The 18144-nt window shown below is 45.1% G+C and overlaps 1 protein-coding gene across 1 annotated transcript in view; it reads left to right on the top strand.

Annotated features, from left to right (window-relative positions):
• LOC146172543 (nose resistant to fluoxetine protein 6-like) overlaps positions 1–9657 on the top strand; it is a 68340-nt gene extending 58683 nt beyond the window's left edge. Inside the window, exon 18 of the mRNA XM_084585795.1 lies at positions 9509–9657. Within this exon, the coding sequence (XP_084441921.1) occupies positions 9509–9657 (149 nt within the window). The remainder of the gene's footprint in view (positions 1–9508) is intronic.
• The last annotated feature ends 8487 nt before the right edge of the window (positions 9658–18144 follow it).

Here is an 18144-nt window from a genome sequence, read left to right as displayed (position 1 = left end):
TTAAATTATCTTTATTAGTACGAAAGCGCCAATACACGGGCTAACAATTGAGCAACAACCTTCAACTTCTTTGCCTTCCTTCTGAATGGCCCGCCAGATCTTGACGTCATTGTCTCCATGTGTCCTGGCGTGGGTAATGCGAAAACTGCGTTCGCATGGTATCATTGGTCTAACCAGGTTAAGCCCCGGATAATTTGTGGTGTTCAATAGTGTTGTGTAAAGCCCTTAGTCCTGGGCCCAAGCCGGTGCAGTCGCAGCAGTTGCCCAAGCAACAAGGTGATGTTGGTCGGCCAGCCTTTAGGCGAGGAAGCGCCGCTTCCCAAGTGGCTAGGTTGGGATACGGTGTTAGCGGGAAGACAGGGTTATGGAGGCTGGCAGTGATATGGTAGAGAGTGGACAGTTCTGAGCAGTTAGAAAGGTAGTGTTTGTGAGAGGGTGAACTGTGGAGGCAAGTGAACGGAGATAAATATTTGGCAGGAGTTGCGGCAGGCCTCCGGGTGTCGACACAGAAGAGTGGATAGCGAGGTTGGGGGAGGTTGTAAGCCGTGAATCTGACAGCGCTTTACCCAGTCGCGGATGAGAGTGCCAACAACGCGGTGCATTTAGCACATCTAGGAGCGCGGAACGTAATCTCATGTGGTATCTATTAAACTTCTTTGATTTTCCTTTCTGCCAATGAAAAGAAAGGCTACACTAAGGCTACCTCGTTTAAAGCAACAAAGTCGGGCCCCTTTAATGGGGCTCGACAACTTCCCAATCTTTACATGAGTGCTTACACTAGTATTGAAACATAAAACTTCACTACGCTAGTCAACACCGCGCTTTGCGTGAGCCGGCGTATGTCGGAGCGCGAGTGACGTCACGCACGGCGCACAGGAAGGGAAAGGCGAATTATCTGTAGCACTTGTTTCTGTGAACACCTCAACCGCGCTTAAGGGATGGCAGGAAGGTGGGAATGAAAGTTGAAAGAGAGAAAGAGGAGCCGGTAGTGGAGGGCTACGGAGTAATTTCGACCACCTGGAGATTTTTAGTGTGCTCTGACATAGCACAGCACACGGACGCCTCTTCGTTTCGCCTCCATCCATCCCGCCGCCGCTGCCGGGTTCGAACCCTGATACTCCGGCACAGTAGTGAGATTAGTTTTTGTTTAGCGTTCTCGTCATCTGCGATCCAACACTTGAACGCGCGTTAAGGAACGCCACGCGACAGGAGCGATGATGTACCGTCCAAACTCACCCTTGCCGGAGAACGTTTGACAGTACTGCGCCTTACCTAATTACATGTAGCACTGCGACGAACCCTAATAGGAGGCAAATGATGTGAGGCTAAAGATAGGAGATTAAGGATAGGTTTCGTCATTCTTCACTTCACTTCACTTCACTTCACTTTATTCACCTTTATTCACCTTTATTCTCCTCTTAAGAGACATTAAAGAGAGGCCGTATTTTTGAAGGACAAACGACGACGAAACGAGAAGAGCGTCTCGCTTAACGACGCAGCAAGGCTAAGCCTGAAACGCCTTAAGTATAACCATAAGCTAAACCGCAAGCATATCCATAAGTTAAACCATAAGCATACCCGTAAGTTAAACGTAAGCATACCCATAGCCTAAATCATAAAGCATAACCATAAGCTAAACCTTAAGCATATCCATAAGCTAAATCATAAAGCATAACCATAAGTTAAACCAGAATCATCACTGAAGCTTTTCGCTTCGAGATATCCAGGTTTAACCTTAGCTAAGCCTCAGCCAATTTTTTAAAAGGCTTAATCATTTGATGCGGACCATCTAATAAATTGGGTGAGATGAAAAAATATCTTCTTGCCGACATTCTACATAACTTCTAAAGTCACTTCAGTTCAGTTCGTAAGAACATTTATTTTTAAATCATGATTCATTGCAGCTTTAAAACGCCCGAATTGCCGCGGTAAGAAACCTACCATCTTAACCATACTCTTCCTGTGAAATAAAGGTATCAGCAAAACCTACCTGCATGGTGGAATGAACTCATCAGTACGGTGAAAAAATGGAAAAGGCTTCAGACACATCTAGCTGGCGCATAGCAAGCAAAACAAAACAAACATCCATCCAAACCAAGTAAAGTAAGACTGAAGCGAGCACCTCAAGCTATGACTTCGTACTTTCTTGGTTTTCGGACAAAAGCGTCATTTTCCTTAACATATCATACCGTTCTGGTGAACGAAAAAAAAAAAAAGAAACAAGAAACTGAAAAAAAAAATTTAGACGATCAATAGTTATTTGGTTAGGACGCCTGGCGTTCGGATAGCTTGCATTTCTACGGGAAAGCGTTAAAGGCCCCTGCTCGAGGTAAAAACCGCCGTAGTTGTCAAGCCGAGAAAATCGGGATAGGTTGAGGGGGTCGTGCCACATGTGAATTGAAACTGATGAAACCAATAGTTAAATTTTCATAATGATATTATAGCACGACTACAACTTTACTATGGCATATAATGGTAGATACTTAATGACGATGGAAGTAAAATTAGGGTAATTAGTGGGGTATAGAAGCTGTGACCTTGTTTTGCGAGTGAGACGCGCTACTTTTAGGTAATTGATGCACGTTCTTTCGGCATTGTTAAGAGAAAGTCTTTCTACCTTGAAGTGCATTATGCGTTCTAGTATGCTTCCTTGTGTATCTTAATCAGCGTCCCTTATTAGAGGAGGGCGCTAATATGGAACGTTGGAAAACGTAAGTATAGACATGCCAGAGCGGTTAACTGTGACGACATGTGGTCTCGCAACATACCGGCGTACGACGTGGCGCTGGTATAATAATATTGTGAGTCCCCGATTACTTTGGCTGCCTAAAGGACCCATTGAAGCTATCGTGTCATGCCCTTAGGGCTAAGCACAAGTGTGCCACGTACTTTGCAGGTGCGATTCTCAAAGCCACGGTGTACACATTTAGCAGAAACCTTTATTTCCACTGTACATGAAAGCACTTAGACTGCGCTACTTTTCATTATCTCATCGTTCGAACTGGAAAGCCTAAGGTGATGCCGGCCTGTGACAAGCATGAGGGCATAATTGCACATTCACAGCTGTTCATGTAGTGCTAACATGCAGGCTCTGTCAGGAGGCCAAGTCGGTTTGCTTTTTATGCGGGTTAACCTTACACACGTAGTTAGAAATGCAAAGAGCCTACTCACCATATTTCATTCCAGCTATTCTGCGTGGCTCAATATGCATTTACAGAGTTCCAAATACCTTCATTGTGAAAAAAAAAAAAAAAAAGAAACTCGCGTTCATGTCTCTTCAAATTTCGTGACGTATGCAAGCGAAACCAGCCGCAATGTACTTGCAAAAAATTTTGCATTGGCCATACAATTACTTTTATTTTCTGTCCATGTTGCTCTATTAGTTCTATTCTAGAGGCCACCGCATGCAGTGACACCAAACTTCCATCCGCACGCGTAAAGCTTAATGCCTGTCAAGTTCTTGTAATGTAAGAATGTTGTAAAAGGTGTGATGGTTGAAGTGATGGAAGATCGAATCGCGCTGGCTGGCTCATTTCATAAGCACTGTCCAAAGTAAAGCTTGTCTCCTACATGAGTCGCGAAGCTATTTCTTATAGTCCGATTGAGCCCAACGTTCCTTTCAAGGAAGGAATGAACGTCACCTTCGTTTCTAAACGAAGCTACCGAAAGCAGTGAAAACAGTTCCGCTCAGTTGTGAATATTGTTTTACCGAGTTTTGCTCAACGGGACGCCAGATCAATAATTTAGGGGAAGCTACAGCAATGCCCGCACCCGCATTGCAGCCTCTTACACACCACATGCACCGCACACTGTACTAAAGCAAGAGCTCGCCGTTGCGGGAAACCTATACTTTGTCACACTACATAGGCTTACCAAACGAGTGAAAGCGCCCACTGCTGTGTTTGCCTGCTGCCTTCGAGATATAAGTTGAATGGGTGGGGAAAGGAAGTCGCTGTACACCCTCCCACGCTTTTAACCTGAACGTACGAGCGTCGACCGTTGAGTCGATAAGCGCCATATGACGGAGCACAGCGGCGAAATAAGCGAGAATACGCGCTTGCGCGCAATGAGCACTCCAGTGCAGCTGTCCTCTGCCAGGCTTTTCTGGGAACGGGACCCCACCCCTGCTTCTTTTCAGCACCGTTATCGTCATCATCGTTTTTCTTTTCTGAAAGCTTCTATCAAGTTACAAATTAAGCGGTCAGGTGGTAACGCTAGAGCTGGATGGAATGCGATATACGCCCACTTTTTATACTACATGCGTATCAGCATTTTGTTTCTTGTTGCTATAGGTCACGTAGTACTTTTCTGCGGCAAATTAAAGGTTTGGTTTGGTTTGTGGGGTTTAACGTCCCAAAGCGAATCAGGCTATGATAGACGCCGTAGTGAAAAAGTCCAGAAATTTTGACCACCTGGGGTTCTTAACGTGAACTGACAACGCACAGCACTCCGGCGCCTTGCTTTTTGCCTCCATCGAAAAGCGGCCACCGAGGCCGGGATTCCATCCCGCTTCCTTGGAAACCGTAGTCTAGCGCCGTAACCACTGCGCCACCCCGGCGGGGTGGCAAATCAAAGCTACCTGCCACTCGAAGTCCTGCTGAACAGGAACTTCTATCTCGGCCTTTTCTAATATTTTCCCAGCGGCATGCAGAAAACAGAAGGAAATGCGATAACGCACAGAAACGCAGATGGGGTTGGATCCGGTTCCCGTAACAGCCTGGCAGAGGACAGCTGCATCGGTGTGCAAATTGCGCGCCTGCGCGTATTCTCGATTATTTCGCCGCTGTGTTCTGTCGTACGGCGCTTATCGACTCGGCGGTCGCCGCTCGTGCGTTCAATTTAAAAAAGTGGGAAAGGTGTACTTGCCCAGTTTAGGTAGAGAGGGCGCCGCTGCCGTGCAACGCGGCTCGGCCAGATTACATACGTGCAAATATTAGACAATTTTGCTGGATTATGAACCTCCGTTTTATAGCTTGCACACAAATAAGCAGGCAGTCTAAATGCAAAATCAGCCCATTAGGAGCCGAGCCTGCGCTGCCCTGCTCAACTCCAGAGGGGTAAAACTGCTTGTTCACTGGTGGTAGCAAACAGCTATGGGCTAGTTCACAATGTATAAGCTACCGAGTGAAGCCTGAAAGAAGCGGCAGCGGCACCGTGAACATGCGATGTTTGGAAACTCGTTGCTCTCGCCAGTCGCGCAGAAGTGGTTGCTAGAAATTGGCTTTCATGTCGTGGTGGCAGAAACCGCAGGTGTTTTCGACTGAATGCGAAACACTCTAAAGTCCACAAAAGCCATAGACCAAGGTCTCTTCCAGTTCGGCGGCCGAACGACCTTTATTGATTAAAACGTTCATCGCTACCACTGCCACCTGCACAGCAAGCAGGAATACATACAGTTGCAATCTTCAAGGTAATTAATGTTTTCCACTCAGGCGTTGAATGCAACCGCAGCGCCGGCCTCCCTTTTCGCTTGAAAGACTGTGATGTGCAGACACAGGACGGAAAAGTAAGCTTCCCTTAAAAAAAGCAAAAAACAAACTACCATTAGTTTTATGCAGTGGAGTCGTCTTGCAATAACAAAACAGTACTTTAAGAGTTTTCAGGTGAGTGAAACCAGCTGGCACGAATTTAAAATTTTATACCTTCTGTTGGCACCGGTAGATATCATCTTTACTTCCACTGATAATGAGAATGCTCATAAAGTGATTGTCACTCATATTGCGCACATGCGCCAGGTAGTAGATACCATTGACATCTACCCGGGCACTGGAGGGCTGCTAGCTGACAGCCGAGATCACGATTCAGGTTTTAACTGATGTTTTTAATTAAGCGCAATTCTAGAAAGAACGAGGAGTTTGCTCGCCGACGGCAAGACGGGGGATTTTTAACCAACCGATGGAAAGTTACCAGCGAAGCAATTCATCTTGCAACTATAAGTATAAAAACAGCAAGAGAAATGCTAGACTGCGTAGAATAAGTGCAAATTCAGAATGTGACGAGTCAAGCTTTGTGAAGAGAATGGAATATATTCGAGAAACATTCAAACTTGACCAAAATGGACAGTTTATTTTTTTCTTTGCTTAGACAATCATTTTTAACATTATTACTGACTGAGTGGTAGTGGTTGTCCTCTAGTAATAATGTCAAAATAAGACATCTTTGCCCTTACAAATTTGATTTATTGAACCAATAAAACACTTTCCAAATTTTAGAAATCACGCTGCGGTGTCACATTTGTTAGCCCACTACACTGCTCACTTGCAAAACTCGGTCACGATCCCTGCCACAGCGACCGCGTTTTCTAGTGCTGGTTAACGAACTCCGGGCAATAAAAATAATTCCTTATCAACAAGTCAAAATTACAGGAGCCCCCATTACAGATTTTCTCATAGCCTATGCCGCTATGGGCCGTTAGATGCCATATACTATACGGCTACACGTTTCAAAAGCGTGCGGCATGCATTCTGTAAATGTTTACGCAGACGTCTTTACAACACTTCATACCGTTGAACTAACTAGATCTTCAGTTATTACCCTAACTGATCTGCAAAACGTTCACTCTGCGACCACTGACATTGAACAAAATTTTTGGCTAGCAATTTTTCTATTCATCAACGCTGTTGTCACCTCCCTATTTTCAGCGGTCAGTTGACAACTTCAATGTTTCTTTTCATTGCTATTTCCACCATGCGTATTATCTTTGCGCGCTAAAACCAAGTACTGTTGTGTGACGTTCATTTACAATGTACTGTACTTTATATCATCACCATTTAAGTGCAGACAGCATAATAAACTGCGATGACGATGGGTATGAGCTTTAGCTTGCTTGGTAACGTTAAGCAAAATGTAGTTTTTTGCATGCAGACAATTTCTGGAAACAATTTTATTTCTTGTAAGCTATTATCAGGACAAGTATATATTTCTTACATAAGCAACTAAGGCATTTCCTTGCTATTCAATTCTCAAAGTGCTGCCAGCAGGCCGGCAAGAAACTGGGCTGTTCCTATATTGATAAAGCTTGTTGAGAGCTTTCCACCACGGTTTTTGTAGCGAAAGCTACACTACGCTAGCCTTCGCGCATTTCGCGCTGCCTGAAAAAGAGCGGCAGTGCGCATGCGCCCATACCATGCCAACCAGTTGCTGCGTTCAACAGATGTTCCACACGCTACAGAGAGGAGGAGGATAGTGGCGTCATCCCAGCAGATGTGCGCGCCGTCGTGGAGAGGAAGAGGATGGTAGTTTCTGCACTGCGCATGAGCGCGCAGGCGCGGAGAACTGACAGATTGAACAGGAATGCGTCTCCCGGCATCGAATGCGCAGGACATGAACGTGGATTATGCCTAGAACGCCGGCGAACTTTATGCGTTCAACGAAAGGCTGGTTCGGTTCCATGCAGCGCTCGGTCGCTCGCAGCGAAAGCTTTCGCTTAAATTTCGGTTCAACAGCGTCGAACCCCTTTAATTTTTTTACTACGGCTGACGATAAACTTTCGTGGACATGAAAATTGGTGTCGATGATCCTTCTGCATACTATTTGGAATGCTGAAGTGATTTCTTGGACCAGGTGCAAAAATAAAAATTAGGATTTATCATTGTGTTATAGAGGTTTAACGAAGAGTTATTCTCGGGTTACCCAAGTGTTCTTTTGGTCTTTCTCCATTTTAAACGGTAATTGTTTGGAATTACTAGACATATGTTGTATTCTATAAAACTCGTCGTACCTTACAAGCGATTTGTCTTGTACTGAGAGCCAACTATGCGGCATTTCGTCTTGTGTTATTTGTGATCGTACATGATGTTACAGGGAAGACTAACAAATTCAAAAAATAGGATTTCGAGGTAAACTAGCTGAAATGTAATCGTGGGGCCAGGTCCCTTCAGAAGCCACAGGCAGAAAACAGGCCGTACTCACGCACAACATTTTTCATTTACACGACGAGGACCAGTACATGGCATGCCTAAAACACTCACACAACTACAACTCCCTAGTTCGCTGCAAGTCTCTAGGCGAACAAAGGCACCATAACAGGCGCGCATAGCTTCAACGTCCAGTTGCCGTGCGCCGCAGATAGACGAATAAGCTTGGACCAACGCATACACTAACGGCAGCTCGTTTTCAAGCAGAATCGATCCTGGGATCACCGCCTTTTAGGTATAGCTCGCACTCAACGCATTGCTTGCAGTAATAGATGGTGGCGAGTGTTGCGTGTTAGCATCCACCAATTATTCAACCAAAAACAACACAATTTTTTACCACGGATTCCCTGCGGCCAAGGAGCTTCGAGAAAATTGGATTCTTGCTACCGCAGCCTCAACTGGTTCCCGAATCGGAGAACGCACGTGTGGACTTCTACCTACGCAGGATGCTTGTGATGGGGGTGTTAGGGCTCGTGAGTAGCAGGCCGTGGTTGAAGAAATCAGATGTTGTCCGGACGATCTTGCTGCACGCGGCAACTGCCAAACCACTAATATACAGACGGTCAGTAGGGAAGTGGAAACGAGCAGAGCTTGGTATAGATCAACTTTCCTGAAACTACTTTAATGAGCCAGCCTGTCACAAAAATAATTGTGCCTGTGGAGCATTAACCTCGCTCGCAACGATGCCGCTTTTTGAGTCTACATCGAGGCATGGATGGGAATTTGGACTTGCACTAACATTCGGCCACGCTCATAATCGTTGCATGGTTGCTTCAGGAAATATGTCCCGGCCACTGCCTTAAGGTGCCTGACTGCATAAATGGCTTATAAATGCTAGCGAAGACTTAATTCATTTGGCAGTAATTTTGCCGCATTCGAGATCGCTCGCTCGTTCTGCCTTCATTGACCATGCACGTAGAATATTTCTTACGTTTTTGTTTCTTTGTTTCAACTGAAATTGAATGACAAGTCCCAACTGTCACTGGCCGATTATATCGCGGACGATTCATGGATATCAAAAGGCACTCTCCACGTGCTGCGGTACAGCGGTTGATATTCGCTCACAACGACAGAACGGTAGAGCGCGCGTGCGGCTCGGCTGGAATCCAGTGTCTTCATCAAGCGCTTTGCCTCAAACCTATGTCGTCACCATGAGACACCACTCAAAGCAGCACTCTTCGGGCTCCGAGAAGCTTCAATTTTGGTTCAAGTTTTTTTGCTTCTGTAAAATTACTTCTTGTGTGTTGCAAAAATAAAATGAAATCGCCTACTGTGACCAACAAGCCTTGAATATAATAAATAATAAACCCCAGCTGCGAGTTAGCGCTTGTCCGTGTCGCCCTTCCGTCCTTCGTGTACTTTTTGCGCTGTTTTTCATCATGAACGTTCACCAACTCGCCCAACTTTCGGCATTACTTAACGCGATTTCTAGTTCAGTGGGCTCTTTTCCTTGTAACAACTTCAACTTCCATGACTCCGCAGTGATCGTGGCACTCATTGCTGTTTGTGTCTGTAAGGCTAGGACGTTTTCTTGGCACCTTCGCTACGGACTGCGTCCAGCCTACGTTCATTCTGTTTGCGTTTTTTTCGAGCCTTCGGCGGGCCACCGCAGAAGGTAATGCAGACTTTTGTGGTCCGAGTGGTGGCGATAGGAGAGGTCCTTCAAGGATCAGCTCCGAGTGGCGTGCGGGCAAACCAAGAAAGACAGGATCTTCAGGGACTGGTGCGCTTCTTCGTCTGACATCACGGAACTGTTGTGGAATTCCCTAATTCCGACACTACCAAGGAGAACGCACAACGAAACCCGAGGAAATGTCATCATCCTTGGAGAAATGGAAATTCCGAACGAGCACTTGGACCGAAATTAGGCTTTGAGACCGTCTTCAAGCCTGCCGAAAAATTGGCAGCAGCCAAGTCTTTATCCCGTCTTGCCCGCGTTGATGTTCGCCCTAGGTGCGTGGAAGAATGCGTCGGCGTCCTCGATAAGACGAAAGGCAGGCAAAGAAAGGTAAAGACCACCAGCCCTCTCGTCGATTTCCTTGTTTCGAATGATCTTAGAGTAATATGCGCTGACAAGGAGGGTTGTTTTGTGGTGATGCCAGATAGCACTTTTGAGGAAAAGACTACCGATGCCATCGATAAGAACTTTAAAATGATCATGTTCAAGGGCAAGAGAGTTCAAGAAAACGCTGTTTCCTTGCTCCAAAGCCACAACTTGGAAAAGCTGGCGAACTCCGTGAAGAAGGCAGACGCTGGGCAGTTGATGGTGTTTTTCACAGCTAAGACTCATAAAACCGGCATACCTTTCCGTTCAATTGTTTCTGAGCGTCACAATTCGCAACACTCGGTCACCCTTCACCTGCAGAAGCATCTTACATCATTTGATGTGCTGGATCCTTTCGTCATCCCAAATTCGGAAGCGCTGGTTGACCTTTTGAGGGCCAGGAACCCAGGGCAGTGTGGTGTTTTTAGCATAGATGTCGAAGGTTTGTATTATTCTATGCCTCATGATGAGTTAATGAAAAGTGTTAAGGGTTGTATCATGAATGATAGCAATGATTTTGCCTTTGTGAACAGATGCGGTGTGTCTGTAGACTTCTTCATGGAAATTTTGTCCCTCTATCTATCTTGTACAGTTATCGGTTTGAAAGGAAGCTGCTACATTCAACGCACTGGTGTTTGTATTGGTTCGTGCGTTGCCCCCGTACTAAGCAATATTTTTCTCGCGCAGGTGGACAGGAACATTCTTCGTAATTCAGTTGGATTGGTTTATAATATTTGCAGGTATGTGGATGACTACTTATTGTTTTCTGTTCAGTCTGATCTAAATAATAGCATGCCTCACATTTTGAAGGTTTTTATAGATTGCAGCTCAGGCTTGAAGTTCACCGTTGAGCAGCCTGAAGATTTGGCACTTCGGTTCTTAGACTTATCGTTGTCCGTGTTCCGGGATCACGTTTGTTGGGCTTACAGCCCCCGGTCTGTCAAGCACTTCTTAATTTTGCCTCTGGACATCCAAAATTATTAAGAATGGTATCGCGACGTCTTGTCTCAAAGCAGCCATCACTAAATCATCTATCCAAGCCTTACAAAAGAGCGTCTTTGCACAGGTCAACAGGTTGAAGGAATCTGGCTACCCCATGCATGTTAAAAAGATGACTTGTGGAAAACTGGTGCAATGGATTAAGGCGGGCCATAAGTCGAAACTTGTTACACGGGAGCGTCAAAAAGTTGGCGTCGTGCCGTATATACATAGAATGGCACATGGAGTAAAGAAGGTGGGAAGCCGCTATGGCGTTTCCATGGTTTTTTCTGGGCTGAAAAAAATTTAGCAGTTTGTGCTCACATATTCTAAACCAGCAGGAAACCGGCAGCGACAAGATAAAAAGGCGTGGTTGCTCCGTTAAGCACCGCTCGCCGTTTGTACCGTGTGGGGTCGTGTGGTGTACAATCTGCCTTTGTCTTGCGGAGGCGTTTACATAGGGCAAACGGGCGGTGTCTCAACGTTAGGCTAGGAAAACACCACAACTTTTTAAAAGAACAGTCTGGGAATCTTCAGGAGCATTGCCGCGCTTGTAGCATTAAAGAGGACCATAAGCCGCACAAAAGAAAGTGCACACCGCTTTTTTCTAAGGCCACCGTTCTTTTTAGACATCGTGACAACCTGGTTCGTGAAATTATGGAGGCTTACCATACTAAAAATGTCAAAATTTGTGCGTCAGCGAGCCATCGGTCAACTTGGTAGATTGCTAATTTGATTTCTTAGCCTCTACTTTACCTTGATTTTAGTTATCTACTTAGGTTTCTCTTCCCTTTTCCTTCTTCCCTCCCCAGCAATGAGTGGCACATGTTACTGTGTGTTACTGCCTATGTTATGACCTAGCTTCCCAAATGGGAGGCTGCTTCTTTTTTTTTTTTTTTTTCCAAATGACCAGTATTTATTGCGTGCTTCAGCAATAAACCCCAGTTGCGAGTTAGCGCTTGTCCATGTCGTCCTTCCGTCCTTCGTCTACGTTTTGCGCTATTTTTCATCGTGAACAAGCCTTACCTTGGGATTATTTTTGAAACCGACATGCACTGGAAACAATAGACACGCAGAGTATATGCTCAAAACTTGCTTATGCCTGCTATTTATTGCGAAAGGCTCGTGAGTGTTTTGGTCTCCCTATCCTGCGTATTCTTTATTTTGCTTTTGTTCATAGCCAGGTGGTGTACTGTATAGAATCTTGGAGCAGCACTTATATGGCATATCTAGACCGAATTTTTCGCATGCAAAAACGAGCGGATAGGATTGTGACGTTTTCAAAGTGCACTGACTCAACAAAGCCTTTATTCAAACCACTGAGATTGCTACCCCTGAACTCAATATATCTACTAAAAACTGCAGTTATAGTGCGTAGTATTCTAATATCTAAAGACCCGCTTCCACTAGACCTCTTCCGACTTGCCAGCAGAACCACAAGAGCAGCAACTCCTCTCAGTTTTAACCTACCACCATGCCACAATACTTATGGGCGAAGACTAATCGAATTTAATGATGCCCAAATTTGGAATGGAATTCTTAATGTATGAAGGTTAAAAGTAATTTTGTGTCACCACTTAAAGCGTTCCTCCTCGACCAGTAGAAATCCTATGTGAATTGTTGCACTTTTCTTTGTGTTATCTATAGTTGTTTATTAATCGTTGCTGTTTCGTCTGCTTATATTGTATCGTAATTTGTATTGGACCCAACACTAGCCTTCTGGCTATCGGTCCAAACAATTCTTAAGTTGTTTTATTTGTATTACATGCATAATAAACGAAGAAATATATATATAAATCAACTATTAAATTAGTACGACTGAAAAATCGGTGGCGTTCACCTTGAAGGCCCATTGCGAGTTCGTTATGTTTGTTCAGACTCCAGATGGTGATTGATATTGCCCCGGGCGCTGTCTTGAAGTTTTCCAAACCTACTCACGATGTTCTAGCAGCTTTTGTCCACGAATTAACACCATAAAGAAATATTTGCCAAATAAGAATTGAATGCAATTCAGTGGCCTGCCTGAAAAATTGTAAGCGCTTCTTGCAGCTTTTCAGCTGTCTTGGCGCTGTTGCCATCTCTCAGTGCTGATCCAAATATCGATGGGCTGAAATCCCAACCAAAAAATGCTCTGTGGAGACTCCCCTGGAAGAACAGTGGCGCACTACGTCCCAACCAATAAAAACACGACAGGAAGCGTAGGTTACCTGAAACAGCACGAGCCGGTGTTTCATAGGGCGAGAAAAGTAGCTCGACCGCAACAGACCCTTCTAAACAAAATAATAGCAAACGCAGCATACACACCGCACATACTGTACAAGTGGATTCTTGGCAGGCACGGAACACTCAAAAACAACAGGTGGACATCGGACCTAACACAATTTTTCCGGCATCACACACGTTTCACAAAGAAGACCGAAACTTCAGCACATTTCACATGCAATATGTCCGCCGTAGCGGCTTGCTTCGAGTAGTGCAAGAGTGGTTGATTATATATCTACGCGCAGGTCTGCAGCATGGGAAGAACAAAGAAGTGACGGACCAAGAATAAGAACCGAGACAAATGAAAAGGTGTAAGGATGAAGACGCAGCTACAACGCTGTCCCTCCTGACTTCCTAATTTACCAAACAGCAATCGCGAGCCACTTGTTTTCTTCCGATAAAGGCTTGATTATTCATTTGGGCAGTTAAACTTTGCAGTGCTGGTGGTCGTGTACTTGTATTTAAAACAGTATTAATTTATATATAAGAACGTTTATGGCAGGATTTGATGTGATTGCACACAGATATATATTGTTAGGACATGAGACGGGCAAAAATGGTAATCCCTTCGAAGTGAAATTACGTAAAGATGTGGTTTAAAAGAAGGAACAGAACCTTTCAGTAAAATATATTGTTTATGTTAATTAAAGCCCTAATGTAACGTTTAATAAAATATCCCACAATATATTTACGTAAAATCAGTTTTGAAGGAGCTTTAAACAATGTAGCATTGCAGTCTAATAATTCAAACATTTCTGTCGCACGCCATCTTTACCGAGAAAAATGAACCATAAATAAGACTTTCGAAGTGCTGCAGCTTCAGTTATATTCCTTTTGCTTATTCGAGATGGGGGGGGGGAGGGGGGGGGGGCAGGTATATTTTCTTCGTCCTGATTTCGGTTGTGTTAATTTCGACGTTTTCTCTGAAATGCATTTCTGTAGTTATGGCTGTTAACATGCTTGCTTGCCATTGCATTACATAGTAGACAGTAGATGTTTGCACAATGTGTATAGTGTTTGCGTGAATGGCGATTCGTCTAGGTTTATTTTTTATTTGTCTTCGAAGAAAAGAGCATCTATGTTTAAATAAATATTTAAAATTGACGCGCATTCTGGCGGTTACGACAATATTCCGGAAAGTCCCGGGCTTGGAATCCTTATCCCAAAATCTTCTACCATCGCGGTATTGAATTCAAGGCCTTTCTTATTCTGCCTCCCTTGAGCTGTGTGACTCAGCCGCAAGTAAAAACAACCTGCACAGTTTTCATGACTGAAGGTCTCTACAATAGCATCGGTGAATACCCAGAAGACGGGAAGGCGAAAGGGTGGGGTTTGGCACGTAACAATTCCGCAGAGCGCGCGAGTAATATTTCTACGCGGTGGAAAAAACTCATAGGGAGGTTGTTGACTCTTCTCCTTTAAGGCCGCATAAACCAAAGGGTACCAGGAAATGCCCCTATTTTTCATTGCTGACTTTCCTAGTGTTATACACCCTAAACGCTAGTGCAGGTTAGTGTAAAGGTAGGAATGTCGGAGGGAAAAATAGGAAGCATAATTGGTTTAATTCTTGATGCCTGAAGAACGCATTGCGCGCAATAAATGCCGTAAGCATTAGAATCAAAGTTATATTGTTTCTTTTTGTTTTTGGTTTTTTTTTTTGTAAATTCAAGTGATCAAGTATTCCTTAGCTGGGTGCAAATACCACAAAACCGATACCCTGTGTCTGTATGCAATGAGATCATGTTCTACACGCCGAGTCGCGGGCCAGTGGGACAACAGCGCCGTGTGTAAGAGCCGCTGGGAGCAACGGAAAACGCCACTGCGACCGAGAGAGGGCGACTCATTGCCACCAAAGAAAACACTCAGGGAGGGAGAGGGAACGGGTGGGCGCTGTGGAAACCGGCCGGCGGCGCTTTTGCCCTTGCCAGCGGGATTTCCCCCTTGGCGTCCAAAAGAGGTCACGACGCCATGCTGTATTCCAGTTTCGGGCGGGGGGGGGGGGGGGGGGGGGAGGCGTGCAACAACCTTGAAAACAAAATGCCTCAGACGATGCCCGTTGCGCACACTCTTTCAACGGCCGTGAGAGCCGCATTTCGTAATGACTCAACGGCCGAGAAAGTAGCGTAAATAAAAGTTATCGCTAGGCGCGCGTGTCGTCACCACAGTGGCCCCGGAAACGTCAACGAACGGTGGCGACCGAGGCGTCCCAGGAAGAGTGTTGGCAATGTGAGGCAAAAAATACGTGACTCGGCAGCCATTCCACAGCTATTCGCGCACAACCGCAGTTCGTGACGCATTTTGGGAGGCGGTTTTTACTTCTGCTCATGCTGCTACGAACTCGGCTTGCTATTGGTGCAAACGAAACTAATAAAATGCAAGTGAATCAATGATTCGTAAAAAAAAAAACGGGAAAGCTATCGTCGTTAATGTTACGCTGTGTGCTATTTCAGGACTGTAGTCTGATAATAAATAATGAACCAACACTAATTGTAATAATAATAGCAATATTAATGGCATTGTTAACAATAATATAATTATAACCCTAGAAAAGCAAATATAGCTGGTGTTAGATTGACGTCGCACAATATCGATAATGCATACAGCGTGCACGGACATACCCTGGAACCACCTCTAGGGGTCACCGGCGGGACGTAAGAAGGGCAGTAACTTGTGTCGCTCTCCTAGTCTGCATTGTGTCCGAAGACGTTTAGTTTCTCCTTTTCTGGTTTTGTCATTCTGTTTACACTTCATCTGAGTCACGTAATCTACTTCTTCAGCAACAAAGGAGCTTACCGAGCTAATGATATGTTCAGCATGGCGACTTCTCCCTCCGTTAAGACGGTGCTGCAGTGAGCAGAATCCGCAGCTGTCAATGTTTCAGCGCATGTTTCGCCGCTGTTATCAACAACACTGAAGCTGGTACGTGGGCAGCATCTGGTCAGTCGGCAGATAATTTCGCTGAAAAAAAGAATATCTGCGGTGATGTGTGGTGCTGAGTGAAACTTCAAGTTGAATCGATTCATTAGAAGTCAAATCCCGTCAGTCGGTTTCGGTTTTCACCGGCGGATGCGGCGCCGTGCAACTGCTCTTTTGAAAATTCTTGCAGTCGGCTTTTACGATCGTGGGGAGGACTTCAAGTCTTGGACAAACAACACAGATCAGTTTTTAGAGGCACAAACTGTGCAGATGTGTTTCATGTGGCTCTTTAGGCGTCGGTTTGTGGTGACTGAGCAGTTAAGAAACAAATTTGTCAAGCTAGTCTTGCTCGCTTTTCTGCACATTCTTAACGTAAACAAACGGCTCACGCTGTAATAATCATGGCTGCTGCAGCATCCTCGCTTTCGGATTGAGAGTGCAGCTTGCACCGAGGTCGGGTACGTAAGTCTTGATGTGAGGCGAAAAACGATCACCGTTATAGAATCGTAAACAATGTGCCACTGCTACTGCTACAACACGTGAACACAAGGCGCTGCGCTTACCCTCGGGGACACAAAAGCATTAGGTGTTGAACGGGTGTTGTCTTTCATAACGCGAAAATTCTTTCTAGTAATCTCTGCTCGCTCATCAAGAAAAGTCACGTGATCTATGTTGCGGAGCAAGACGATGTAAGCGCGGCTCAGACTAGTGGTCGAGCTGGCAACCAATATTAAAGCGAACTCGCTCAGCACAGGCACCGGCGGCGCTGATGGCGTATTGAGAAAATTCGGATTGGTGCTAAGGTGGTCAAGTCACCGACGGAGCTAGGGAATGCATGCGAAGATATTAAAACGTTGAAACCTCGTCACTAGCTAGTAACTTAAGTCAAACACATGTGAGTAAAACAAAATGCGCTGTAAACAGAATTGGCTCATTAACCGGGAATCGAACACATGAGCCTTGGCTTGCAATTATGCCGCATAGCTGTATTCACGCAGGTAACTTTCTTATTACGTATCCGGGAAGCACACACATGCAACGAGTAAAAAAGCCAGTCAGGAGGTCGACCATGAGGAGCGCACACCACCTGCACAAAGGGCACGCTGTCTGAATGAAGGCTTCGGTGAGCGTGGGAGCTTTGCATGTAGATGCACCGTGCGGTTCTTCCACGGGTTAACCAGCCCCAAGAGCACCAAAAGATCACATCGAAACACGTTCGCCAGGCTGGGTAAAAGCTGGGCTTTATATCGTCACGTGCCGCACAGCAACCGAGAAGAGGAAGCGATCCACTGGGTTGGAAGAAGGGGAATCTGAGGAAGCGCGAAAGATGTTCGTCTAGCTGCGCACACCGCCCTTGGTTCATCCAGCATTCATCTGTCAATGAACTCAACTTACCCTCACGATATTTATGGCATGTTGCGTTTGATATACCTTGGTCATCATCATCATCATCATCAAGCGAATAATACCCACTGCACTGCGAAGACCTCTTCCTTATTACTCCAACTAACCTGATAATGTGGTATCATCATCCATTTGACCATGGAAACTTGCCCACTTATGCTAAAGAGTGCGAGAGACTTGAAGGGCACAAATTAAGGGAGCAGTGATTAAACCTGTACCATAGTGTATGTTTGTGAAAAGTAAGTGTGCGTGAAAGACTGTGTGTTATACACGATTACGACGAACATTAGGAATAAAAGAGGTATAGTGACTGCGCTGTCAGTAGGGGAGTACTAAGCAATGTCTCATTTGAAAGAGGTAATAGTGTCCTCGTCTGTACCGTAAATAGATTAAGTTGACGGGGCCCGTTGGCGCTATCGTGTAATTCACTTAATTCTTCAACATTACCCGTGCTTCTAAACACTTCTGAACATGAGACAGATAGCAGCTGAAACGCAATCTAAAGGAGGTTTCAGTTTGGCCTGGATATTGCTGGTTACATACGGTACTTTTCAATTAACAAACGAAGTTTGCTGTATCGCTGGTGAAGTTTACGAGGAAGCTTAACTAATTTTGAACTAGTGC

The sequence above is a fragment of the Amblyomma maculatum genome, unplaced genomic scaffold (assembly GCF_055883805.1).
Source record: "Amblyomma maculatum isolate TAMU_Amacu unplaced genomic scaffold, ASM5588380v1 scaffold_13, whole genome shotgun sequence".
NCBI classification, from domain to species: Eukaryota; Metazoa; Arthropoda; class Arachnida; order Ixodida; family Ixodidae; genus Amblyomma; species Amblyomma maculatum.
This window is presented reverse-complemented; position numbering and strand designations above follow the sequence as displayed.